Raw genomic sequence first — 27,762 nt, 5'->3', positions numbered from 1 at the left:
CTTACCACGACTCAATGACTCAATAGTACAACAATAAGGGCTAAGCAAAGTACAAATTGAGGTAAAAACATGTTAAGAATGTCGCACAAAGTGCTTCTATCAACTACCCCACACTTGACTTTTGCTAGTCTCTTAGCAAAATAAAACTAAATGAGACACTATTGCCCCTAAATGATTGCCTCAGAATCTCAAAACACATAGCTTTCAAGTTTAAGCATTTGAATGTAAGCACATAAATTCTAAGTTTCATAAACATGCTTCATAGTATGAATAAGTCAGATGCGAGATAATAAGCATTTAACATGTTTAGTCAATCCAATCCTCCTCATAAGACACATTCTCTTATTTTCACTCAGATTCACGGTTATCATTCAAACACAAGTATATGCAAGAGAAAGGATATTAAGACATCAAATGACTTGCATATTTCAACAAATGAAAATCACTTTGTGAATAACATAGGAAAACCTCATTTAACAACTAAGTGCACAAATGGACTAAAACCATATGCTCAACTCTTGTGATCATCTCCACAAACCAAGATTTGCTCATTTTAAGAATCATTATGATCATTAGATAAGGTAAATATTTAAGCGTAGCTAAAGGCATGGAATATCAAGGAATTACAAAGGTAATCCTATAGACTTAGTAGAGTAAACATCATCCTTATGACACCACACACCATCAGGGGCCGAATATAACAAGTTGGGCACAATCATCATTCTAACCACAAAGTGAACATGGACAAAGGTCAAGTAAAATTTTTTAGACCTTCAATTACAACTCAACTCCAAATCACAAATGGAAGACAACATAACATTTTTTTTCTTTTCTTGCCGAGTTCATCATTCTTTTTTTTTTTTCGTTTTCTTGTTTTTTTTTCGGCAATAATTGCTTAAAAGCTTGTTGATTTTTTTTTCAAATGTCTTCCACCCCACACTTATTTCATGCATAATCACAACATCATCTCAATAAGAATTCTGTCAAGTCTATAGGACAAGGTAGAGGTAACTATACTAAGCATGGAGATAACATAGGTGATGAAGAAAAGGCTCAATGTAGGCACAAATGTGGTTCAACTAAGGGGTCTCAAACATGACACATATAGGGATACATGATTGTTTGGCTAAAGTGGTGGTATTTCTAGAAATGATCCATAAATCATTTTCAAAATCAGAGCATTTTATGACTTAAATGTTTCAACAATCACAAAAGTGAGTTCTAGTAAATTCTAGAGTCCATTAAAACCTATGACACATAGTTATTGAATATGCAAAGAATAGTGAGGTTCATGAATAATCACGAAATTTCAAATTACATCTCATGAAAAAAAAAAGTACATATAAGCTCAAAAACTCACAGGTTGTTATGGACTTTAAACTGACCAAAACATGTATGTCATAATCAATCAATCCAAATCTCACATGTTCATACCAAATCTACATCATCAATGAAATTTACAATTCAATTCGTATAAAATGTAAAACCATCATCTATGTATTTTAGAGACATAATCATCCTAGACTTTAGGGGCATCCTAAGACTCAATAAAGCAAACAAAATTTAATTCATTTTTCGGATTTTTTTTATATCATGATACAAACAATCAATGAACTTGCAACCCTACCCCACACTTAGAAAATTACATTGTCCTCAATGTAAACTTAATAGTAAGAATGTAATTCACAAGCATAGAATAAGATCACATATCAACACATATACAATTCAACCATAAGAATGAAGGGATTAGAAAATTCAAACTCCCGTAGACGACTCCTCCACAAATACGGTTGAAATGTGTTGCTTCCCATGCAGCGCTTGAGTTTTATAGTCTCTCAGCCTAGACTCTCTCATGTTCATTTTCCTTTAGGCGCATCTCTCATAATTGTCTCCTCATGCGTGTGCTCCTGAAATGGCTCATAGTATGGCTTAAGTCGATGTCCATTTACCTTGAATGTCTTTCCTGTTTTATCACTTTGAATCTCAACTGCACCATGAGCAAACACGTTAGTAACAACAAATAGGTCAACCCAACACGAACGAAGTTTCCCTGGAAACAACATAAGTCTCGAATGGAATAACAGAACTTTCTAGCCCACTTGGAACTTCCTTCCTCTAATCATTTTTTTGTTATTATTTTTTCTTTTATTCTTAATTCTTTTTTATTCTTTATTTTATTTTATTTTATTTTTAATGTTACGAAATCTACATAAAGTATTACTAAGTCTAATTGATTTTATTCACACACAATCCTAACATTTAAGGTCCGTGGAGCAGAGGAGCTAACTGTGCAATGGACTGAAACAGCCCCAGGTAAGGGTCATGCTTTATCTGATATACCTTAAAAGTTAAAATATCATTTTATTTTGAAACTATATACATCTATTTATACAAATTTATTTTCTAAGTTATAAAGCGAGGTGGACGTGCGGCCTAAGTATGTTGTCTAGACACAAACTCATTCTTTTGTTTCAGAAGGCTGGATAGCTAGATTCAGAGATAGTCGCAAGGCATGACTCATTTGTTGGACACCACAGAGTCTACACCCTCGAAAGGATGTTTCCACTATCGACTCCATCACCGAGATGTATGTCAGTCTATGGGCCTCTGAGATCCAATTTTGTAAACCTTGAACCAGGGTAATGAAAATAACATGCCCCTTACTCAGCTCGGAATAAATTTGTGTGTTAGACTGCTCGCAAAGTGTTAATAAAAGCCGCCCTCAACCCCAAGTGACCTTAGCAAGGTACAAATGGAGGGTTAAGGCTAATATTAACAAAATGGACTTTACCTATTCCGTTCACTTTATAACTTACAATAAACTAAGCATAAATAAACATTTAGTTTCATTAAAAATTATCTAAGTGTAACAAGTATCCTATATGCATACTACAACAAAATTAAAACATTTATCACAAAAAATATATTTAAAAAAAGTTTAATTTTTTTACTGTGCGTATTTTACTGTTATCTATTACTGTTCACATACATTTATTTTTAAATGTTTTTTTCGATTTACTATTTACTGTACACAAAATGTATTTTTACAAAGATAAAGTTTTCTTTACTTTTTATTTTTACAATTTATAAGTATTTTTACATTTATACACTTTACAAAAAAAAGTAAAAAAAAATTTACAGAGATTTACTTTTTTTTAGATGTGAAAAAAAAATTGTAATTGTTTTTACTGAATATTACTATTCACCATACTATTCACATGAATTTATTTTTACAAATATACAATATAGTACAAAATTAACACTTTAAAAGAATTGAGATTTTCTCAATTCCCCGGTAACGGCGCCAAAATGATAGAGCGTTTTATTAAAACGTCTATAATAAACCATGTAAAACATCATCGTTAGTATAGAATAAGCATGGATCGTTCTTTCTGGAGAATTGAAGGGAACTCTAAACTTTTAGTATTAACAAATAATGGGGGGTTTGAAATTGATTATTAACTACTAAAATAAAACCTAAATTACTATTAACATGATCGACTTCTCTTTAACAAACTTAAACCAAATTTACCATTACATCACATAATTACAAGTTCGAACCTATCATACATTCTAATTCAACCAATTACATACTTTTTAGACACTAATACAATTAGAGCCTTAGGGGATCATCTAATCGTGCAAGATTTCAATTAACATTTAGATTGACTTATGGCCTAATCTAAATTTGCATGCAATCGAATTCAATAACACTTAGAGTAGAAATCAAACAAGATTACATTTAAGCACCAAATCTTTGTTGGAGACATGTTTCATGTCTGACGTCACCCACCATGGTTTCACATGCAAATTTCCAGAATTTTTACCACTTTTAATCAACACAAATCGAACCTACTTAGGGCATGATTCGATTTGTGTCAATATGGTTGATGAATCTAGCACTCAAACACAATCTTAGGGAATGCATCCAAGCACTAAATTCATATGCACATATCTGAAAATTATCTAAAAGTATGAGAAAGATGATTATAACACAACAATAGAAATACAAACTCATTAATTATAGAAAACCATCAATTCGGCAAAGATCCAAAAATCCAATAAAACAATCTGAAAATTCTAAAACAAATACAAAACCAATATTTCCACATAAATAACAACTTACAATCTTCATAGACAAAGAATTGTAGATTAACACAAATAGACGAAACCATGGAGATGAGTTGCGAGAATCACACGTTGTAGGAACCTTGAAGGTGTATCTTCAATAGTGAAACTCGGTGGAGATGATGATAGTTTTGGGGTGGACAGCTTGGTTAATTTGTGAGGGAAATTTATGGTGGTGTTTTGGTAGAGTTTTGGCTCTTGAATGCTAATGAGAAGTGATCTTATTTGAGAGGTGAAGCCATGTATATATAGAGGAAAGATAGAGGGTTTGAAATTGCTTCTTTCTTCCTATAATAATGACATGCTTTAATCCCTTAAATCATGGAAAATTTTATTCCCTAAAACATGCCATACTTTAATCCCTAAAACATGGAAAGTTGTATTCCCTAAAATATGACAAGCTTTAATCCCTAAAACATGTCATGTTTTATTCCCTAAAACATGCCATGTTTTATGCCTTTAATGATCATCTTCTATTTAATTGTTGCATGACTTGACTCTATCTTTTTTTCTTTAATTATTTCTTCAATCCAATCTGAAAATAAAATCATAAGTAAGAGATAATTAGTTTTAAAACCTAACAAGGATTCCTAGTCAAACTAGGACTCTAAACCAATTATGCGTTTTAACTCATGTAAGCACAAAAATGCATCCAATACCGCTCAAGACTCTTACCACGACTCAATGACTCAATAGTACAACATTAAGGGCTAAGCAAAGTACAAATTGAGGTAAAAACATGTTAAGAACGTCGCACAAAATGCTCCTATCAGTAGTGTGATAAGAAGTGTGATAGGCAGTGTGATAACTATTATGATAGGCAGTGTAATACATCACATTAAATATCGCTATATGGATTGTATGAGTTGATTTAAGAAGTTCAAGATCACATAATTATAAACAAATGTACGTTGTTTCTAGTCCTTCTTCTTCTAGTCACAACAGTCACATAAAAGATATTGGTTGCGACAGGGGTTGTGACAAAGGTTGTGACATGTAGTGTGATAGGAGCTGTGACATGGGTGTGATAGTAGTTGTGACAGGTAGTGTGATAGAAATAGTGATCGAGGTTGTGACAGGGGCAATGTGTGTGACAGTGGTTGTGACAGTAGGTGTGACAGTGGGTGTGACAGTTAGTGTAATAGGTAGTGTGATAATAATTGTGGAAGGTAGTGTGACAGAGGTTGTGACAATGAGTGTGACAGTTAGTGTAAATAGATGGTGTAACAGGTTCTGTGACAATAAGTGTGATAGTGGTTGTGACAGTAGATGTGACAGTTAGGGTAAGAGGTAGTGTGACAGTGGTTGTGACAGTATGTGTGACATGCCGAGAGAAAATGTGGAAATATGCGAAATTTGTTAAAATTTAAATGAAATTAGTATAAGTATGCTCAGAATGAAGAGAATAGCTAGAATTATGGAACCTTGAGCTTCGGTTTCGCCGGATTTGCTTGGAGCACCGCCATCGATAGCGGCAACCTTTTGTGATGGTTGTTGCGCCTTGTACGGTTGGTCAATTCGGAGTGGGTAGTATATGAAATGAAAGAGGGGAGTGAGATCTTTTTAACGGTACCAATTTCGTCAAAATCTATCGCCAGACAAGAAAGTTATCGCCGAAATTAAAAAAAGAAGGAAAAAAAAGTGAGAAATGACACAATAGTTCAGAAAATATTTGTTAAGTAACTTTTTTTTCCTAATTTTGTTGACATTTTTCTAATTTCCACTTAAATGTGAGGATTTTTTTATAATTAATTCATAAGTAGTGACATTTTTCTAATAAGCGGGGAAATGATACATTTTTATAATCAACCGTAATAATTAAGGTGAACAACTTATACAATTAAAATCTTATATTGTGAGTTAATATAATTTCTATCAAATAATTTATGAGTGAAAGAGGTTATGGAATCGAATTTTCAGACTCAGTATCATCGATTTCCATCAATCATAGCTAAAACCGTTACAGATCTGTCGATATTCATCACCCAACTAGCATCGATGTCAATGTTGTATGGAAGAATTTAGTGATATAGACATACTAATTGTGATAAAGCAAGACTGCAAGAGTGATCAATTTATTTCTGAAATGCTCTAGTTGTTGGTTAACACAAATATTCGAGGTTTTCTTAGCTGTCCAATTGGTATAAGAATCTTATGAAATGCTGCGAGTTCCATCCACATAACTAAGACTTTTAGCTTATCCAGACCAGAAAGAAATATCTTAATTATGTGTAAATTTGGAGTAAATGGAAACATCATTCTATACTAAGAATTTCTCAAGAATGTCAATATCCTACTCTTACGGTTGATGATGGAACAGTTTACTGCTGATTCTTTTGAACTGTAATGGAGATTTTTTTTTCCTTGTGTAAAATTTGACAAAGCTGTACTGATTGCGATTGAAATTCTTAAACTTCTTCCATTTATGAAATCATCTCTTTCAAAGAGAAACAGTAAAGAAGATGATTACGTTTTGACAGACATGCAAAACATGCCAAACTAAGCAATCACATTTTCTCTCACTCATGAGAGGAAATAATAAAAAGAAACTGACGGTGTCTGAAGTCTGAAGTACTGTGTCTAATGAATTTGTGGTCTGGAGTTTGCCTTCCCAGCTTGTACTAATTTGAAAAGAGTGGTTGATATTGCTATTGTTAGAGATTGGTTTTATTTATGGTCTATTTTTCTTCCGAGTTTTTCTCTCCTTCATGAAACTTCAGAGAGTACGTTGGCACAACTGTCTATCTAAAGTCCGTTTGATGTCTTTTCGCTGCAGTCATATATTTAGATAAGGAAATGCGGTAACTGACAAAATGACCAATTTAGGCCTCACCAATGACACTTTTGCTTGGTATGATAGTCCTTATAGTGTGCTCGTTAAGTTCTTACAAGCTGATTATTTGAAATTTCCGAATTATCAGTTTCCATAAAAGGATGATCTACTTTCTGTTTCTTTAAGATTTTCTTCTCTCGGCAATGTTTTGGTATAATCCTCCTTGTTATGTATTTTATTTTTGTTTTTAATAAATATAACTGGGCGGGTGGCTGAGCCTCTCAGCTTGGCTGGGTTCAAACCTCTTCAAAAAAAAAAAAAGCATTCAAACAATCATAAAATTGTGTTTCCGATTCAAACCACTATGTGATTTAAGTAAAGCAAATTAATTTGCTTGTGGTTGAAGTCAACTGGTACTAATACATTACTCTAGTAATCAAATGGGATTAATTAATTCAAAACTCAAAATGGTGGCAGCTTCTTTCATTTCATTACTATTTTAGGCACCAAGAATTAAGCAATGAGAGCCTAGTTTTCATGATGAATGTCTAGTTATAAATATTAAGTTTCATGTTGGCACAAACCAGTTGAGCAATGCTAGCAGCTATATAGGAATTTTCCATCTTTGTGCAGATTAGTGGGAGACAATTACTTACATTATGAACTTTGATGATGGTAATTAAGTACTACTTTGTTTCAAGTTCAACACACGTGTTTCAATTCTTTATTTGTTTGTGTACTCCGGTCCCTATTTCTTTTTTAACTTCTTTGCCGCAGCTGTCAAATGAGCAGTGCTTCATTTTTCAGTGCGATTCGTATTGATATGTAGGATTGTAATTCAGATTTCCGGAGCTTGAGAAGAACCCTAAGATTATAGTACTTCTCCTCGACCTTTCATGAGGTGGTGTGTAAATACGAGGCTTCTGAGAGTTTAGCTCATTTAGCTGCCTACATATAAGGCCGTTATCATACATGTTTCCCTCCACTAGCTATTCTCCATCAGATATTCTTCCAGCCGAAACTCTTTCGGCAGAGAGTGATCGATCATCGTTAGGCCGTGGCCGGTTTTTGAGAAACTATCATTATTTCATAAATTTGTGCTCGCTTTGCTTGTTTCTGCAAAAGGGGCTTGAGCTAGCCATGTGTAAACTTCCGAGGGATATATTCGATGGTCCTTACGTACAAAATAAGAATGTTAGCACATGGATCATGTCTTGGAACTCATTGTTAGTTTCGTTTGTGAGGTTCTCTGTTCTTTTTTCAACTGATGTACAGATAAATATGCTCCCTTTGTGAACTGTACGACACATTTTACATGAATTATCAGGCATCAAAACTGATGGAGACTAGTACTCGAGTACAAGTAGAAATTCTCGGGTAAATTGACGGTTGGAGCTACAGAAACTTAGACAGATTCATGCTAGGGTACAAGAACCAAAATTCATTTATGTAAAACGTGATTCAAAGGTTAATTAGTATACCTACGTACGAATCGATTATTTGTGGGTTGAATGACTTGGTGGAATACTGGATGCATTTCTTTCTGAAGTCCCTTCAGGTGAGGAACTGCGTTTATCAATGGTCATGCATTTCTTCTTTACAGGTGTAAGGCACTAAGGCATTTAGATTGTGGGATTGAACAATGCCGCATTCAGGACTTCTGACGTCTCATTTACGGTCATGGTCTTCTAGTTTTCCCCATAGCTTCAAGTATTTCCGACTTGCATGTTTGTTCAACTGAGCTGTATTATACTTTCTCAACAGAAAAAAAAAACGAAAAAACAAAAAAAGAGCTGTATCATCGTCTTCAAGTTATTACCTTGATCTGCATTTCACCTACTTCAACTCGAGGCCTTATCAGTATATATACTTTTTCCTGCAAGGGGGAATGTCGAAAACAATTGAAGCTTACAAACATCTAAATTAAAAGCAGTATAGCTTAATTGAGTCACAGTATAGCACCATCAAAATAATTTAGCAGAGGCCATTGTTAAAAAGTGTAAATGCTTTTTCTTGTTCTGCAGATAAATATAATTGCCGAATTCCGTTAATCTAGAATGCAAATCAATTATTGGTTAATCGGTCATAATCTCCTTCCACTTCAGATCTCTGGGAATGCTTCAAGCATAATGTTTCCATATACCAATACATGGCATGTTGAAACCACAAACACACCAAGAACCTTTTTCATTACCTTTTATCAGTTCTTAATCCTTATTAAACTTCCATGCCCACCAACTATCCACACTGAAGTGAGATTTACAGAACCTTATTAGTTGGGAATTTCGAAAACAAAACCTAATCCACCCTCTGTGGGACAACATCACACAGATTATTATAATCTGATACCAGAGATATGGTAAGGGCTGAAAAAAAAAGGTCCTAAATAATCATAAATGGGGCATTGTTCATACTCCAATTGTAAAGCAAGCATTTCAAGAGCTTATGTTGGATGATGCCGGTAATTCATCTGAACAAAATGTTAAGGGAAAGTTATGGTCAAAGGACAAAGAACACACATAAAGAGTACTTAATCTGAGTCAAACCAATGTCTTATCTACTGAAGTACAAAACTTAACATCAAAAGTCAGCGAGATAACCCTCAATTGATTCGAGAAAATTCAGAAATAAAGATAGAATCCACTCAAATGGATTTGATTTGAGTGGCATGATGACTGCAACACCCACTAAACCTATAATTGTGCTTTACAGGTTATAATCGTGTGGAGGTGATAGCTAGCTAACTTCACAGTCAAACTGATATGCTAATAATAGAAGTGTCTTAGAGTTTTACAGTGCTTCTGGACATGATTGGGGGGGGGGGGGGGGGGGGGGGGGGGGGGGGTGTATTCCCATTAGGGATGATTAAGAAGATCTCATATCCACAAAACTGCACAAAAGAGAGATAAGAAGAATCATACTTAACAGTGGATAAAAACCTAACCAGTGCAGAATGATGGTGTATCAACATGGATAAGGTGTGCAGTTCCAACCAAGATCAGGATTTATCATTTGTGCAACTAGATTTACATACAGATCTATGTGGCCAGAAAGGAAAAATAGTTTAGTCAACACCATATATATCATAAATGACAGCAAATAAGCCACAGCGACATCAAGCACTAGTGATCTGCAAGTTAGATGAAATGCATAAACTCACATGGACCTTTTCGAAAAGAGTCGAGTCAGCACTTTCTACTCCATACATGAAACACCAACCTGCACTACCCACCAGGACCAACACAATACCACTGCTGAACCAACACCAGCTCGCTGCTGGTAATCAATTCCAGATGGCTCTATCATCTAAAGTACTTGATCAAATCAACAATTATCCATTACACTTCTCAAAAGACAGTCGATAAGCAAACAAAGAACATTAGGCAAAAGGAAATGGGATGGCCCAAAAGCATGAGAAGGCTGTTCAAAATTTAAAAGAAATCTTTTCTTACCCCAACTGCAGTGAAGAGGCGCGCATCAATGCACTACTTTCTGACAATACAACTCAAGAAGAATACTTTACAGCAAGATCGTCAAGGTGTCCGGTGTGCGATGCGCAGTATGCATACCAACAGACAACACTTCCATTTCGGTTATGGGTACATATTCTCTATTTCTTAATTGTAAATTATACAAGTCTGGTTGCTTCAGACCATTAAAAGCAAGAAAGGGAACTGCTAATATCTACAGATTATGTGGTTTATCGAACATCAACCCCTCTAGCTTTTAGCTCTTCCCTCAAGAGCTTGTCAAAGGGTTAATATTCCAATCATTTGAGTTTTGAAGATTTGAACTGTAATTAAGCTTCACAGGGGGTTTCAATATACGCATTTGAGTGTGTGGTCTATACATTTGCCAGGTGTGTAAATGGAAAATCACTCAATATACATGTTAAAACAAAATCTACCTTCTAAATTAGAATTTCATCGTATAAGAAAAAGTGATTTCAGGTTAAATTGAGGGGATTCGTTCTGGCAAGTGGATAGCAAGTGAGAAATGGTGCTCATTTTAGCTGAATGATGGATTAATGTTGGCTGGTTCAGGGTTGTACTCCATTTCATGTACACTAGTTCCTTTTTAGTTGGTTTTTATCCTATTGTGTTGTGTGTGTGTGTGTGTGTGTGTGTGAATCTATGTTGAGGATGCATGCTTGCTATGGATTCAGTATAAAGCAAGAAGAGAATTCCTAATATCTACTGCATCTGTGGTTTATCAAACCTCGTACATAACTTGTTACCAACTTTGCTTTCCTAATGAGCTCAAAACTAGTTATCTATTGTAAGAAGAGGAGTCCTGATATTTAGTGCATCTTTGGTTTATCAGACCACAAACTTAAATTGTTCCCAACTTTGCTTTTCTAATGAGCTCAGAAATAGTTAATCTTTTATCGGACTCTGATATTCGAACTGCAGTTTTAGGTGAGCTGTTCAGTTAGCTTCTATAGTTGGCAAGTGTGAGTGCGCGTGTGTGCAGTTGGTGGCTTGCCAAGTATGTAATGCTCTACCCGCATCAACTCTTGAAGTACATATTAAACATCATCTTTAATCTCTACTCTAGTGACCTATAGGATACGGCGTCTCAGGAATAAATGTCTAGTTTTGTTTTGGGCATTATGTCCAAGTGTTATGCATATCAGTACTAAAATCTACACTAAGAGCACACTGCAATATTCATAAGACAAAATGCACAAAATCATCAAATAGTCCAACAAGTTATTGTTATAGATATACTTTGATTGGAATAACATTTTGCATTAAACTATTTCATCATACAATATAACATATAAGTATTCACATACAATTTGAGAGAATGATAGCTCTTTGCCTGACCTTTTCCTTACTGTTTGAGTCCTCCATTGTCAGTTTGAGTCCTCAGGATCGTCCACTAAGCATTTCCATAGTTCATACTGCATCACTAAACTATTGAAACTCATAACTCCCATCTTCTCTCAACCTCATATCAAATACTTGAGACTCCAAACCATTCGATTTCATCCCACCAATTCTCCTACCCTGCCTACTCTCTCCTTTCACTCCCTTCAGACTCTGAACCACCATTTCTCCTATAATGCCGATTTTCGCCACCCCTCACTACATTACCCTGACCTATCTGTTTCCTATCAACATCACTCGAAACTTCGGCATTTCCCTTCCTCCTCAATTTACCATTATACATTCTCCCATTCTGACCATTCAACCTCATTAACTCCGACAAACTTCTCGAATTCAAACCCGGCCCATTTGAGCCCCTAAGCCCATCCACCAGCTCCCTCATCATCATCTTCCTCAATTCTCTTATAGGGTTTCACACTATGCACAACTCCCTTGGGGAAGAATCTAGCCGACGGCAAGTCCTCCGTGGTGGTGCGAAAGAGCTCCGGCCCGTCCCTCTCGGTCCACAAGTCAAAGCCGCCGGGGCGCTGGAACCGATCGGCAAGGACCTTGACCTGCTCGTCGGCGGAGACGGAGAACAAGTTGGGGGGCTTCTCGACGGGCTCCCAGGGGCGCTCGAGGTCGGAGACGGCGGCTTTGAGCTCGGCGCGCTTGCGCATCTCGTAGATTTGGCGCTCGCGGGTGAGGCGGGCCTTGAGGAGCTGCTTGGCTTTCTTGGCCTGCATGCGCTTCCACTGCCACTTGGAGACGCCGCCGGGGAAGGTGCGGGGGCCGCCGCCCATGCGGATGAGGGTGGAGGGTTTGAGGGGGAGGAGGGAGGGTTGGTGGAGGAAGAGTGGGGTTGTCGGGGCGGTTAGGAATTTGGAGAAAGAGAGGGAGAGGGTTTGGTGGGTTAGGATTGACATTTTTGAATTGGGAGAAACTGAGAAAACTTGACGAGTTTTGTGGAACAACACAGGAAGAAGAAGTGTGGATTTCCCGAGTTTTGTGGCCATTCTGATCTGATCTACAGCGTACTTTTATCAAGTGGTACAAAAATGAACAACAAGCACCAGTGGTCTAGTGGTAGAATAGTACCCTGCCACGGTACAGACCCGGGTTCGATTCCCGGCTGGTGCAGACTGTTTTTTTTCCCATAATTTGTCTTTCCTTAGTTTTTGAGTTAGAATGCCCTCAGATGACCTACATCGACTTTCAGGTAGTTGACACTTTTTTCCAGCGTCATATGGATCTTCGTATACCTAACAACTTAAAAGATTTTGTGAATGTAATAACTCGAACAAGCAAGTGTCCTTTTTGTCAACACTCATTGGCTTTTTCTTTGGTTGCTAGCAGGGGTAATTTGTTTTTTGGGAGAATGGTCAGCTGTTAGCTGCATTATTACCAGTGAGGAGTTTGAGTTTTTGACCATAAAATGAAGCTTCATCTCCAGTCAGTTCTTGTTAAATCTCTGCATAAAACGAAGCAGTAACCCAGTAATTGAAATTTCATAAAAACAAAACCAAATAATTGAAATGGCAAACTCATATTGATGACATACGTCTCCAACACACCTATATTCTAATCTTCTAAACAATTCCTCTGTATTCCAACGAAGAAATATACAAATTGCAGCAGAAGCTACACACTACCATCAGCCAATTTAATAATCACTAAGTCACTCAAAACGGCGTTTTTCTGTTATACACATGAACGGTTCAAATTCGGCAGATTTAATCCGTTCATTGGTTTGACTCAGTTAGATACCTTAACGATTACCAAATTGGCTGAAATTTTACAAATGTGATATATACGTTATTACCTAAGAATTGAACGGTGGAGATGTGAAAACTCGATCGAAAAGTTAATAAAAAATGAAAATATGTACCTTAACTTAAGGTACGGACCTTCGCACTTGAAAACTTCTGTGATCAGTGCTTTAGAGAAACCAAGAGGCTAGCTGCAGATTCAAACAGACTTTAAGTACTAGAACCAGAAGTAGCTTGTGGAAGAAGTAATAGCAGCTCACTAATTGGTAAGACAGAAAATAGTGTCTGGCTGATCATATATGGTAAATACAATCGTGAGGCTAAGATTACAGTAAGACAATCAAAGGATCGGAATTAGACTGGCCGGTTCAGTGCTGGGGATCGTGACTGGAGCTGTGGTGTTCTTAGCAATGAGGATCGAGCATGTGCCAGTGGCGAATTCATGTATAGGCAAGCTTAGGCAATTGCCTAGGCTGGGGTTTGTAATTCACCTATTATTATATAAGCTGGTATGTAAAAATCATAGAGTAAGGGCAGAATTTGAGGAATACCAGACCACTTGTAGGCATCATTCTTCTATATTTTCTTTGGACAACATTGATTTGGGCTTTATAATTAATGAGACATAAGACAAGGAAGCATAATACATAATCACATATAGGGTTTTTCCCTTTATTTATCAAAGATCTGCACAAAGAATAAATAGAACTTATATTGAGTTCAAGTAAAAAAAAAGGAATAGAGAAAATAGCCTAATTCATGTTGGTAGCACATTATGCAATTACTTATGTTGGTTTGGTTCAACTAATTGGTTTCCTAACAAACTCGTATAGAGTCACACGTACAATCAAATTATCTAATGTTTTATGTGATCAAATTATACTATTAGACTAAGACAAACTCGAATTTTTGCAACATTTTTTTTTTCAAGAGTAAGAATTTGTAAAATAATTTTGCCTTGGCTCGGAACAAATTCTGGATCCGCCGTTGGCCTCTGCACACGTGCAATCGGCTAATCTATGATCTTAAACTCTTAGCTACTTGGTTTAACTATATATTAATCGATTCGCTGGCAAAGTATCTCCAGCTAATTTCTTGTTAACAATTCCCGCTTATAAAATTTGAAGCAGCAACCCATCGATGCATATAGAATTATGGAGACAGTAAGTGACGGGGGTTTGTAATCCAAATGGGACACCCTACTCATGCTCTGGTCTGGTCTGGTCTCTCCACATCTTCCCCGAAAGGCCAAAACTACCTATTGTTTCCTGCATGATTGGATATCTCTCTATATCTCCCTGAATTCTATTTCACTAAACAATTGCTCTATATATGTGCCAAATAAGAAATCAACCATTATTGCAGCAGAAGCTACACAGTAATTCATGCAGAAGTAGTTGCTTGTTAGCTTAAAATATGGTACGTGAACCAGTGCCATGTGGTCTATGTTATTTCCCAAATTCAACTACATGCTCTGCCATATATGCATTTGTTATAGATTCCATGGTGCTGTCAATAGCTCCTCAAGGAAAAGATCCTTGATCAGTTATAAGATGATATGTGATCTAGCTACCCTAGCTACATACTATATATTCGAGGATTATACATGTACAAGTATGCAAATTAACTCGCATATGATCTAGTTAATTAATTAACCATGTCATTTTTGTTACTCTTTTTAGTTTCAGTATTCAGGTTTCACCATTTCACTATATCATTTCCAGAGCTCCATGGGTGAATGTTTACAGGTCTACATATACATCCCCATGCATGCATGATCAATACATTATACATCGTAAAATTCTGTAGACAAGGCCAATACATGAATCGATGATACAGAAATAGCAAGCATATTGTTTTTAGCAAGCATATCTTTGAGCTAGCATGCTCTTCTGTGCAAGCAATCTCAAATTCTCAACATAATGTTACTAAAGACTTGTGATGTTCTTAAGATGTTCACGGCAGACACCAATCACACCATGCAAATTCGATTATAATGTTTAGGGCCGGATGACACCAAATCCATATTACAATAAGAGAATCCATTGCCTACATGCCTAGCCTAAATCCGTACAAGCTAGCTAGTAAAGTCAACAACGTACAAGAGAGAATCCATTGCCTAAATGGCTATATGTTTTACTCAAGCAAGAAGTTAGGGAGTTCTCTTATATTAAGCCTAGCTATTTTACCAAATTCTATAATATTTTTCTTACAACTAGGTACTCTTGCTTGCATAGATTCATCTAGAAGACAATGATGAAGTCACGGTCAATGTTGGATCCCCCCCCCCCCCCCCCCCTGTGTGATATTGGGGTAATGGAGAATTGGAGACTGAAGATTATTGCTTTTGCCACCCCAAGCAATGAGGATTAATATTGTAATCCCCAAACAAATTGGGAGCAGCTTCTGACCATCTTCTATTCCTGAGATTTATGGGAACCGGAGAGCTGGCCATAGACTAATTTTAATCTGACATTACTTATACTAATCCAACTTAATCTCATATTACAACTGGACATATAAACATGTTGGTGATCTTGTTCCCTCCTTAGTTGTATTCGTATTATTCTAATGCTTACTCGTGTAATCTCCCTTCATCTCTCCTATTCGCAGACAACTCTATTAATTCAAAAGAACAGAGAGAGTGATTATCTTATTTCGAATCCAACAGTAGGGAAATTTCTGATCGAGGCACACGAATATAGGATCTACAGCACCATCTTCCTGTTCAAAATTTCAAGTCCGATCCCTATATATACAGCTCCCAAAGCTACGAATCCTACCATCTTCATCATCACCGGTCATCCTCATTGCCTCAGAAACATCCACACAAAGCTCATCTTCATTCCTCATCAACCCTTGCTATTTCCTCAAAATGGCTCAGTTTTTTCTCATCTGCTTCATCTTAGCAAGTGCTTGTGTGAATTTAACGATGGCTTCAGCTCCAAGTCCATATAGTGCAAAAGCACCTATGATTAGGAAGATGGGGAAGCACCAGAATGCACCTGCATTAAGCCCGAGCAATGAGCAATCTCCAGAAGAAGCTCAAACTCTAGAGAGTGAAGACGGTGTGAGTATACTAGAGCAGATCAAGATCCACCTCAAGAAGCATCGCCATGTGGACAGGTCAGTCGCCGGAGGAGGTGTGATCCTCGGAGGTCTTGCCACCACTTTCCTGGTGGCAATTTTCTGTTACATAAGAGCCACTACAAGACATAAAAAGACAGAGATTGCTAGTTCCGAAGTTAGGCGTTAGTTATACTTATAGGTGTATGTAAATGGATGTTGATTTGAGGTAATGCTACTGTAAAGAGAGTGATATAAATCGATCTTAGAATATAAATTCTGAAGCCACAGAAAAGTGCCTTTGACGATTAGAATATTGTAATGGAAAACGGATAGAAGAAAAATGAATCTATGATACCAATTGCACAGTTGCAGTCTTGCAGAAAATGAAGGTACGTTATTATTTCAAATTAGTATACATCTTTCTTTGGGAGACAGAGACGGATCCAGGATTTAAGAATAGAGTGTGCTAAGTTTGGGCGAATGCCAAATTTTTTTTAAAGACTTCGTAGTAGAGCAATGATAATTTCAATATGGAAATGATAGCTTACACCTATTGGAACAAGATAGAAGACTGAGATTCAAGTGAATTATCATATGTACTTTGTGTTGATAAAGAAACCTAGAAAAAACATACCAAGTAAACCCAAAAAACTAATATAAGAAATAGATATAAATCAATCGATATATACATGAGATTACTTAATCAATAGGATTAAAGATGAGTGATTAGAGTTTTGGAGAGATAAAGAACTGTAGAGGACTAAGAGGAGAGAGAGTGGAGTCGTGGAGCGGTGGATGAGAGAAAGAGTCTCGACTTTCAACTTTTTTTTTTTCTTATTCTCTAACATGTAAAATTTGGGTTTCCTTTAAAAAAATGGGGTAGGCTGCAGCAAACCCCAGCCCACCTCTGCATCCGTGTCTGTTGGGAGATATGAATATTGGTGAAAACAACCAGAGTTTCATAACATGATCGATGGTGTACATAAACTCTCCACTCTCCTCCATAAAATCTAAACCAATTTGGGGTCCGTATGAGATTATGAACGCCTTTCAAAAGTCAACAGGGTTCAACTCCTAACTAAGCATATTGTCCAACCTCACGAGTCAAAGAGAAAACCGAGTAATTATTATGTGTACCCGGAACATCACGTGTCACTGTCATGTGATGTACCTAGCCAATCATATTATTCAATGGTGTAATAAACATGCACGCAGTGAAAAAAAATAAGATTATTTAAATATAAATAACTAATTAAAAAAAAACACAATAAAAATGGACTAATAAGATTGAAATGGTACGCAACGTAGACTATGTACCGGGTACATATAATAATTTTTTAGAGAAACCCTAAAATCTCGATAACACCTCATAAACAACAGTCTTAGAGAGAAAATAAACGGCTCATTTTACACTGAAAATAATAAACAAATGTTACACCGTAAAATATACATTTCCTCTCACCACATGAGGTAAATTATCTTTTCCCATGCTACTAGCACTAGTGGTTGTTTCGCTTATTGCAAATTATATTGAAATTAATCATTTTTCAATTCTGAACAACCTCTCAAATTCACATCTCAATTAAAAAACAGTATTGAACTTTAAACTATGAATGAATGAGAGGGATCAAAGTTTCCTCAGGAAACGTATGCTTAGTTGCTGCTAGAGACTCTGGATGCAAGAATTTTCTTTCTTCTGGAAGTAGATCTGAGTTCTATAGGGTTTAGAGTCCTTCAATATCAATTCCTTCCTCTTTGTTAGGGGTCTGGTTCGAATTCTCTCGCAGCCTCCGTCTTCTTCCCTCCACAAGTTTTAGATCTAGCCTTCTACAGAAACCAGTACCGCTTTTTGCCTCTTCTCCCCAAAACCATCCTCTTTATAGCCATGCCTCCCAGGTCGGCAGCTCGGCGCAACTAGTTCTTTCGGTCCCACCCTCAAATAGATCGGAGAAGATATTGCCAAGGTGGTTGAAGTCTCCACGCCACTGTCGAGCTCGTAGTCATTCAAAGACGATCCTTTCTCAACCCGGTAGGAGGTCGGACATTTGTCATCAAATTCTGACAAAACTTTTCAGCGCCATGAGGGTGGAGGCTCTGTAGTTGCTGACCCAACTAAGGAGAAAGTAATCTCCTGAGGTAGGAAGTGATATTTTATATTGAGGTCTTCAAATATTTTCTTCAGCTCTAAGATTAGATATGTTAGCTTATCCTATTGGGCTTGATTTCTTCCTGGTTTTCTTGATTTCTCTTGTTCCTTGCAGCGATCTAGTGGCAAATCCAGTCTTTAGCTTTTCCGTCCTTCCTAAGGGAAGCAGCAGAGCGTCGGCGATGACTCTAAATAATCGTAAGAGATGTAAAACTGGGTCTGATCTCTGTGATAATCTTAAAACCTTTCCAATGGTAGATTCAGACAACAATGTTCACCCTTCTCCTCTGGGTGAGAATTTGATATCGTATGCTAACACTCTGGTGAGCTCCACTGACCATTTCAAACAAACGATGACAGAGGATTTTGATTTCTCAGATTTTGATTGTGTTTACTCTCAGGGTAAACATGGTCCCAATGTTTCTTTCTCAGAAAAAAAAACACAACAAGCTTGATTTTGAATGGAGGTGTGTTGTTATGGTTAAGCTTATGGGAAAACCTAACTCTACTAATTCGTTTGACTTCATGTTGAAGGGTCTTCGTAGAAAATGACAAGTCAAGAGAGGGTGGCAGCTCATTAATTTGCCCAATAATTTCTTCATTGTGAAATTCAATCTTGAGGAGGACATGAACAATGCTCTATACAATGGTTCATGGATACTTGCTGGGCAAACTCTTGTTGTAAGGAAGTGGCAACCTGATTTCAACCCTGTAACTTAGGTTATTGGCAAGATTGCTCTATGGGTAAGGATTTTTTATCGTCCTTTTAAGTTTTTCAGAGACTTTATTGTGGATAAGATTGGTAAAATTATTGGAGACGTTGTAAGAGTTGATCTTGTTACTATTGGTCAAGCTAGGGGTAAATTTGCTCGTATTTGCATTAAAATTGATTTGAATAAGCCTCTAAAACCTTTTGTGGAAGTGGAAGGAATTGCGTATCATGTGATTTATGAGGGTATTTCTATGATTTTTTTGAGTGCGATTGTTTTAGTCACTCGAAAGATAAATGCACAAGTATTGTGAGGCCTAGTTCTTCCAACGTCCAACAAGTTAATGTTCTTGAATCTGTTGTGGTAACTGATGATAGTTATGCTTTTGTTTCTGAAAATACTGATGCTATGGAGATTATGGCTCAAACTAAAGTGATTAAGGATGATATGGGTCCCTGGATGCTCATGAACTATAGGAATAAGAAGAAAAATGGTTCTAATGCAAATGTGAAGAAATATGTGGAATCTGCGTCTAGATTTGACATCCTTCAGGGTGGAGATGAAACTGGTAATGATGATGTGGTTCTAGACAAGCCTTCTGTTGATGCTCCTAAGATTGCTAAGCTATGGACTAGTTTCCAAGAGAAGAAGAAGAAAGGTCAGAAGTCTCCAAGAATGCTCCTAGCTCTAAGAACCATGCGAGCTCTGCTAATACTACCTCTCCTACATCTTCTAAGGTGAAATCTATTCCCATGAATAATTCTAATTTTAGAACTGCTTTGACATATGTGTCTAATGTTGCTAGTTTAAGTGGCAATGGGATCTCCCATTCTCTGATGAAACCCAAGAGTCTTAGCTCATCTAGTTCTAAACCTTTGTCTCATAGTTTTAAGAAACTTTCTTTTAAAAATGTGGGAACTAATGTGTTTGGAACTAGCACCTCAGCTCTTTTTGGACATAGCCCTCCTGAGGAGAATATGATTGTGCAGAATGATATGGTGAGTGTTGATGATTGTTTTGAATCTTTTGTTGATGAGACTTTTGCTTCTAATAGCATGTTGCCACATGATGAAACCTTGCCTTCCCATAATGGTGAAGGTATGGATGATAATAATTAGGGTGTTAACCCTCTTTTCTCATGCCTTTCCAATGTTTAAGGTAATTTTTTGGAATGCCAGAGGTACTGGTAGTGAGAGTTTTCGTTTTGCTATTGCAGATGTAGTGAAATTGCATAATGTTGATGTTTTAGCTATATGTGAACCTAAGGTTCAATTCCACAAGGCTTCTGACACTCTTAGAACCTTGGTTTCAATGACTTCAGGATTGAGGAAGCTTCTGGTTTTTTTGGTGGTATTTGACTTTGTTGGAACAATCTCATAACCAATGTTACTTTTCTTGCTAACAATTTTCAATCTATTTCTGTTAAGATTTCTATTCCTTCTAAAATTGCTTGGATGCTATCTGTGGTTTATGCTAGCCCAACTCACACTTCTAAAGCTGGTTTGTGGAGGTACTTTGAGAGATTGGCTGATCAGTTTAAGCTCCCTGTTATGTTTATTAGTGACTTCAACGAGCTTGTTTCAGCTGCTGACAAAAATTCTAGACCTTTGACTGTGAGATTTGGTGGTCTGAGGGATTGGATTAACAGAGCTGCTTTGATTGATACATGATTTTATGGTTCTTGTTATACATGGAGCAACAATAGAGTTAAGGAAAGATTAGATATGGCTTTTTGTGATATTGATTGGCGATTTTGTTACTTGATACCTTCATCCACCACTTGTCGAAAACAAGGTCTAATCATTGTCATATTCTTATGCAATTAACTTCTAATAATTTTGTGAATGGTAGAGTTACTCCCTTCAAGTTCTAGGCTATGTGGTTTTCTCATGGTGATTACTCTGATTTTATTTCAACCACTTGGAATTCTCTTAATGGTAACTTTTCTTAAAAAATTAAGGATTTTATCTTCTGCTCTCTCTACATGGAATAAGAGATTTTTGGTCATCTGTTTCATAGGAAGAAAATGATTCTTGTAAGGATTGGAGGTATTCAGAAGGCAGTGGATAAGCATTGGAACTCTTTCTTAACTAACCTTGAGGCTAATCTTATTAAGGAGTATGAAACCATTAGGGACCAGGAATGCTTCTTTTAGAAACAGAAATCAAGAAACAATTAGCTCAAGGGTGGGGACAAGAATACAATTTTTTTTTCATATCACCACTCTTGTTAGAAGAAGAAGGAACAAAATTGAGGGGTTGTTTGATGATAATGGCAGATGGACCTCTGATGCTACTGAGATGAAAGATATTGCTATCAAATTCTTTTCTAATATCTTTTATGCCGGTGATTATGAAGATATAAGATTTATCATCCCTTGGTTGTTTTCTGTTGTTGATAAGCATTGTATGGAGAGAACTTGTATGGTTGTGACTCTTGATGAAGTTATGAATTCTCTATTTTCCATTGGTAGTCTCAAGACTCCTAGGCATGATGGTTTTCCTGCCATTTTCTATCAAAATTATTGGTCTTTATATTTTGATTATTTTTAAGATTGTGCAGAATGTTTTTGCAAATTTTGTTTTCCCTGCAGATTTAAATCACACCATCATTGCCCTTATTCCGAAGATTCAATGTCCTCAGTACATGGTTAACTTCAGGCCTATCAGTCTATGCACTACTATATATAAAATTATCTCTAAAATCATTGTTGCTAGAATTAGGCCTTTTATGCAATAGTTGATTAGTCCCAATCAAGTGAGTTATATTCCATACATGTAAATCTCTAATAATATTATGATTGCTCAAGAGTTACTTTTCAAATTCAAAAAATATGCAGGCAAATGTGGTTTTTTTGCTTGGAAGGTGGATATGTCTAAAGCCTATGACATGTTAAGTTGGAATTTTATTGAAATGGTTCTTTATGAAACTAAGTTCCTCATAACTCTTGTCAAGTTAATCATGCACTGTGTGAACTCCACAAGTTTTCAAATCTCTTTTAATGATGAGTTGAGTTCATCTTTTCATGCCAAGAGAGGGATTAGGCAATGAGATCCCCTTTCTCCTTACTTGTTTGTCCTCAGTATGGAGAAATTAAGCCATTTAATTTAGTCCAATGTTGATCTAGGCCTTTGGAAGGTTGTTAGACCTTCACAATCTGGTCCGAAAGTGTCCCATTTATTATTTGTTGATGACCTTATGCTCTTTGTTGAAGCATCATCTACTCATGCTAATATCCTCAAAACTTCTCTCTCTCTCTCTCTCTCTCTGGCCAAGCAGTGAGCTACGAAAAGTCTCTCATCTATTGTTCACCTAACACTTGTAAGAATCTTGCTACTATAATCAGTTCTATTTGTGGCTCTTTTTTGACTAATGATCTTGGTAGGTATCTTGGTATGCCATTACTTCATGAGAGTTAATAAACATACTTACGCTGGAATTTTTGACAAGGTCCAATCTAGACTTGCTAGCTGAAAAGAGTAAGACCCTAAGTATGGCTCACCCTAAGTAAGACCATAAGTATGTCTTACCCTAGATTTGCAATCTGTTACCTCTTCTATTCCTATATATGCTATGCAAATTACTAAACTTCTTGAAAGCCTCTGCTATAGACTTGATAAGGTGAATAAAGACTTTCTTTGGGGTGATTCTATTGAGAAGAAGTAAATTCATCTTGTTAATTGGGATACTGTGTGTAAACCTAAACCTCTTGGTGGTCTGGGTATTAAAAAGACTGCTGACATGAACATTGCCATGCTTGCTAAAGCCAGTTGGAGAATCTTACAAAATGACAATGGGTTATGACATTCCATTTATTCTAAAAAGTATCTCTAAGACTCTTGTCTTTTGGATCATCAATTCAAACCTCCTTCAGATTGCTCTAGTACTTGGAGGAGTATTGCTTATGGCTCGGCTGTGATCAGAAAAGGTATTAAATGGTGCATTGGTGATGGTAAAAAGGTTATTTTATGGACTGATATTTAGGTGGGTTCTAGCCCTCTAATTAATCATGCTTTGCCTTCTGCTGATGTTAATATTCATGCCCATGTTTGTGAGGTTTGGAATACTCAAGGGTAAAATATTGATCTTCTTTCTTCCCTTGTGCCTGACCTGGTGGTTAGCCAAATTATTAATAATCATACTGGTTTTTTTGGTTGTGGAGAAGACTCTATTATCTGGAGAGGTACTTCTAATGGTAACTTTTCTGTTAGTTCTGCCTATTTACTGAATTTTGATGTCTCTAATGATTTGAATCCTTTGTGGAAAAGAATGTGGAAACTGAACATCCATCCTAAGTTAAAAACTTTTTTTTGGACCATGATTCACAAAAAGCTTCTATGTAATGTTCAAAGAGCCTTGAGAAATTTTACTAATATCAAGACTTATCCTCTTTGAAATTTGGCTGATGAGACCATTCTATACATGCTTAGAGATTGTCCCAAGGTGAAGCACATATGGGGTTTGTTTCTCACTCCTATATCTCCTATAAATTCCTTTTCTTTAGAGTGAGATAGTTGGTTGAGAGCAGAACTGAACTGTCACTTATTAGTTAAGAATAATATCAATTGGTCTCATTGCTTTGTGTTCATTTGTTGGTATTGGAAGTGGAGAAATAAGCAGGTGTTTGACCCTGGATTTAAGTTTCCTCTGTCCCTTAAACACATTATATGGAATGCAATTGAGAAATGGACTAGTGCCAATCTGAAGCAAAATGTTGATTATATTTACAGTTATAAGTTCTTTTCCTGAAAGAAGCCTTCTTCTGGTTTTCATAAGTTGAATAGTGATGGCACTAGAAGTTCCTCTTCTAGTATGATCAGAGCTGGTGGTGTTATCAGAGATGATAAATGGATGTTGGCTATATGGTTTTCATATTAATTTTGGCAAAGGGGAAATTTTTGATGCTAAAGCTTAAGGCCTCTTCTATGGCCTTGAAATGACTTATACTCTTCAAAATTCTAAGCTTGAAATTGAGTATGACTCTACAATTCTTGTTCAGATCATGTAGAATCTTATTTCAACTGTTCATCATCTTGGTTCTTTGATACAAGGCTGCCACAATTTTATGAGCAACATGAATTCTTCCTCTCTGTGTCATATCTTTAGAGAAACCAACATGACAGCTGATTCTTTTGTCAAGAATAGTATTCTGCATGATAAAAGCCTGATGCAATTTGACTTTTTCCCAATTCATGCTTCTCAGTTCTATTTGGATGATCTTGTGACTATGACTAGGGTTAAAAGAGTATATTCTTCTAACATTTTTAAATTTCATTTTGTTTTGTTTATTTTGAGCATCGTTTGTAACAAAATTTTCATTTTTTTTGTTCTTTTGAACATCGTTTGTAACCAAAAAAATCACATCTCAAAATTCACCTTACATACTGGGCCTAGTGTCGGTGCTACTATTCGGATCCTAATCCGGAAAAGGAAACCCATTCGGGTCGGTCAGTAACTTTTATAAGACCAGAGAGTTCACCACCGATCAGAATCCAGAAAGCAGCAGCAAATGGCAAACGACAAGTCGGTCATGGCGGTCATACGAGCCGCCCGCCCCTCTTTCCGCAACGCCAATGACAAGGTCGCCTTCGCCGTTCATGCTTCCTTCGTTGCCTCCGGCTTCCAATTACTCGCCGCCGGCCGCTCCGCTTTTGTTGAAAACGCCCTCTCCTCCTCAACAGGTACGTCACTTACCCTTTCAAATTGTACTAATCCCTCTTATGTCCTTTAAACCATAAACCCTGATTAAACGTTGGTTCTTGGTTTTGATCAATTTGGGGGGTTTTGCAGAAGAAGTGGGTGTTGAAAATTGGAATGAGCTTGAGGACGAGTACGCCTTTGTGTACGTGAACCCGGAGAAGGGCTCGAAGAAGGTTCTGGTCAAGTGTCTTGTGATTGATGGAGCACTGAGTGTTGATGCTGTGGCTGATGGGGCTTCTCAGAATGTTCACTGTGAATTTAGGTATGTTGTTGCTGTGATTCTGTGTTTGTTTGGAACTGGGTTATGTATGACTTCTTTATTGTTAATTGGGTTTATGGCGTTTTCAACGATTTTGCAGTGTTGGGGATTATGTGCAAGAAAATGAGGGAGGTAATTACTCGTCACAGTTTAAGAATATGGACACCTTGGTGAACAATCTCAATGCTCAAGTTTTGTCGAAATTGGACGAGTCTTCTGCACCCAAGCCAACAAGGTAAATTGTGTTCCATCTTGTATCTTGTTTTTTTTTTTATGGAGTTGTTGCATTATATGAGCCTTATTATATGGGAATAATGGGATGCTGGACATGTTGGTTTCATTGCTTGCAATATGGATTATATGAGTGAGACTGGTGGTAGGACTGAGAGTTAGAACAGTTATCATTAGATACCCAAATTTTGGATACCATGGTTACTTGATCACATGTTTTTTTTTCTTTTTCTGTGCAGTTCAAACGGCACTAAAATCTCAGGAAATAAGCCCGGCAGTGGTGCTGGATCTCATGGGTATCATGCTCTCTCCCCCACACATCTAGATACACATTCACACATACACATAAAATGCTACCTCTTTGATCATACGTAAATTTTGAGACTGCAAATATTACTGTATTCTCATAATTAGTTCAGTTCTGCATTGTCTGTACTCCTAAAAAAGTTTATGTAAACGGTTTTGTTTTGGAATAAATTGCTTTATGTATTGTGCCCAAAGATTCCAAAATGTGTAGTTTACTATAGATGCTTTCTTGCTTTGCAGAGTTAATGTTGGCGGTGGTAATGAGGATCTTTATCCTGGGGCTGGTTCTGGAAGGTATCCAGGTGGTGGCGATGATCTTTATCCTGGAGCTGGTGCTGGAAACTATCCTAATAGGTTTCCAGTGGGCGGTGGCGATCTATATCCTGGACCTGGCGCTGGAATGCCTTCCAGGTATTTTTCATGCATTATGATTGTGTGCACACCTTGCAATTTATTTGTATTTGAACTTTTCCATCTTGAACACATGTTTGTTGTGCTTATCTTTCAGGGGTGGATTTGATGATGGAAGCATGTTTGTAGGTATGTGATCTTCACTTTCAGTGTGATGCAAAACAATGTTAATTGTTTTGGGACTAAGTTTAATTTTCATGTGAAAATAGGACCCAATGATCGTAGGTTTGGAGGTGTTGGACAACCTGGGTTTCCAGGGTTTCCTGGGGGACTACCGTGAGTTTTACTGAACTATATCTCACAGATGATATGGTATAGTTGATGTTACTGTTCTAACTTTGGGAGTTTTTGTAACAGGGGTATTGCTGATCCTCGGTTTGGTGGTGAAAGACCATTGTAAGTAGTTTTATACTTTCCTTTCATCATGCAAATGTTACACTTGTATACTGTTCTAAGATTGGTTGAATGACCCGAATCTGTTTTGGAACAGTGGTGTCCCACTAGGTGCTCGCTTTGATCCCTACGGGCCGCCTGGTCTTGCTGATTTTGATCCAGATTGTTCAAGGTACTTTAGTTTCTCTATGGGACTTTTAGCAAATCATCACTTATCACCTCCAGTTCGTGGTTCAATTATCCTTTTAGCGAAACTGTTAGAATTGTAAATGGTTAGACCCAAGCTGGTTTCTACCTGAGATGTAATATGTTCTTTTTTTTCCTCTATCTGTTACAGGCGCCCACAGGGTCCAGGAAGCAGGACACACCCCGCCTTGGAGCAACCCGGCAGTGGTTCAGACTTCATCTAGAACGTATCTGACCCTATAACTATCTGAGGGAAACTGGAAAGTGTAGTAATGTGTTTTAGCTTAATCTCTTCTGTGTGAGCTCCTTCGTTGACGTAAGAATCAGTTAGCTTTCAACAAACTTATGGCTTCTGGTTCGTGATGTAAATGGTGTTCAACAAATGTAAAGCCTTTTGGCTTATCAGGCGCTTCAAGTATATCATGTTCTTTAGTATTTCAGTTTATTACTCAGATCAGTAGTTTATCTTGTTTATAGTTCAGTTTCCTTGCTTACAAGTAGCAGTTGCTCACATTTTCATATTCAACCCTTTCTGTTACCAAAGCATACCAGAAAATGATTTTCAATGCCTCCCAACTATTCCAGTACGGTTGTGTCAGTTTCATCTCAGTCAGTTTATACTGTATTCTCAACACTTGAAACTAAAAATTGTCAGTTTTACAGTGCAGATGTTCCTAACGACTAAAGTTGCAGAAAAAAAAACTTAATATATAATTTCATATAGTCAAATCCGCCCCTGTATTTTTCCTGGAAAGTTTCATTGCCAGTGTGCAACACATAATAATGCCATTCCCACATCGCTATCTAAAC

The 27,762-nt window shown here is 36.9% G+C and overlaps 2 protein-coding genes and 1 non-coding gene across 4 annotated transcripts; 2 read left to right on the top strand and 1 right to left on the bottom strand.

Annotated features, from left to right (window-relative positions):
• Window positions 1-8,635: 8,635 nt before the first annotated feature.
• LOC126799778 (probable DEAD-box ATP-dependent RNA helicase 48) lies at window positions 8,636-12,767 on the bottom strand. 2 transcript variants are annotated; one of them, XR_007672652.1, is made up of 2 exons: window positions 11,731-12,767; window positions 8,636-8,777 (listed from the first exon to the last, which is right to left on the bottom strand). XR_007672652.1 is itself a non-coding variant. In XM_050527043.1 (1 exon), the coding sequence occupies exon 1, from the start codon at window positions 12,696-12,698 to the stop codon at window positions 12,150-12,152; it is 549 nt and encodes a 182-aa protein (XP_050383000.1). In that variant the 5' UTR covers window positions 12,699-12,767; the 3' UTR covers window positions 11,602-12,149. The 2 variants fall into 2 exon arrangements, 1 of the variants encoding a protein (XP_050383000.1); XM_050527043.1 differs by lacking the exon at window positions 8,636-8,777 and having other exon boundaries at window positions 11,602-12,767.
• A 74-nt stretch (window positions 12,768-12,841) lies between these two features.
• TRNAG-GCC (transfer RNA glycine (anticodon GCC)) lies at window positions 12,842-12,912 on the top strand. Its single transcript has one exon. It is a non-coding gene; the product is annotated as a tRNA-Gly (tRNA).
• Window positions 12,913-24,947: 12,035 nt separating this feature from the next.
• On the top strand, window positions 24,948-27,387 carry LOC126799776 (probable proteasome inhibitor). Its single transcript, XM_050527041.1, has 10 exons — window positions 24,948-25,147; window positions 25,257-25,428; window positions 25,526-25,660; window positions 25,896-25,952; window positions 26,203-26,373; window positions 26,471-26,502; window positions 26,583-26,649; window positions 26,731-26,769; window positions 26,864-26,938; window positions 27,104-27,387. Exons 1-10 carry the CDS (start codon window positions 24,976-24,978, stop codon window positions 27,174-27,176), a joined length of 993 nt encoding a protein of 330 aa, XP_050382998.1. The 5' UTR covers window positions 24,948-24,975; the 3' UTR covers window positions 27,177-27,387.
• The last annotated feature ends 375 nt before the right edge of the window (window positions 27,388-27,762 follow it).

Source organism: Argentina anserina, chromosome 6 (assembly GCF_933775445.1).
Source record: "Argentina anserina chromosome 6, drPotAnse1.1, whole genome shotgun sequence".
NCBI classification, from domain to species: Eukaryota; Viridiplantae; Streptophyta; class Magnoliopsida; order Rosales; family Rosaceae; genus Argentina; species Argentina anserina.
Note: the sequence above shows the minus strand (reverse complement) of the source record. Positions and strands in the feature narration are given on the sequence as shown.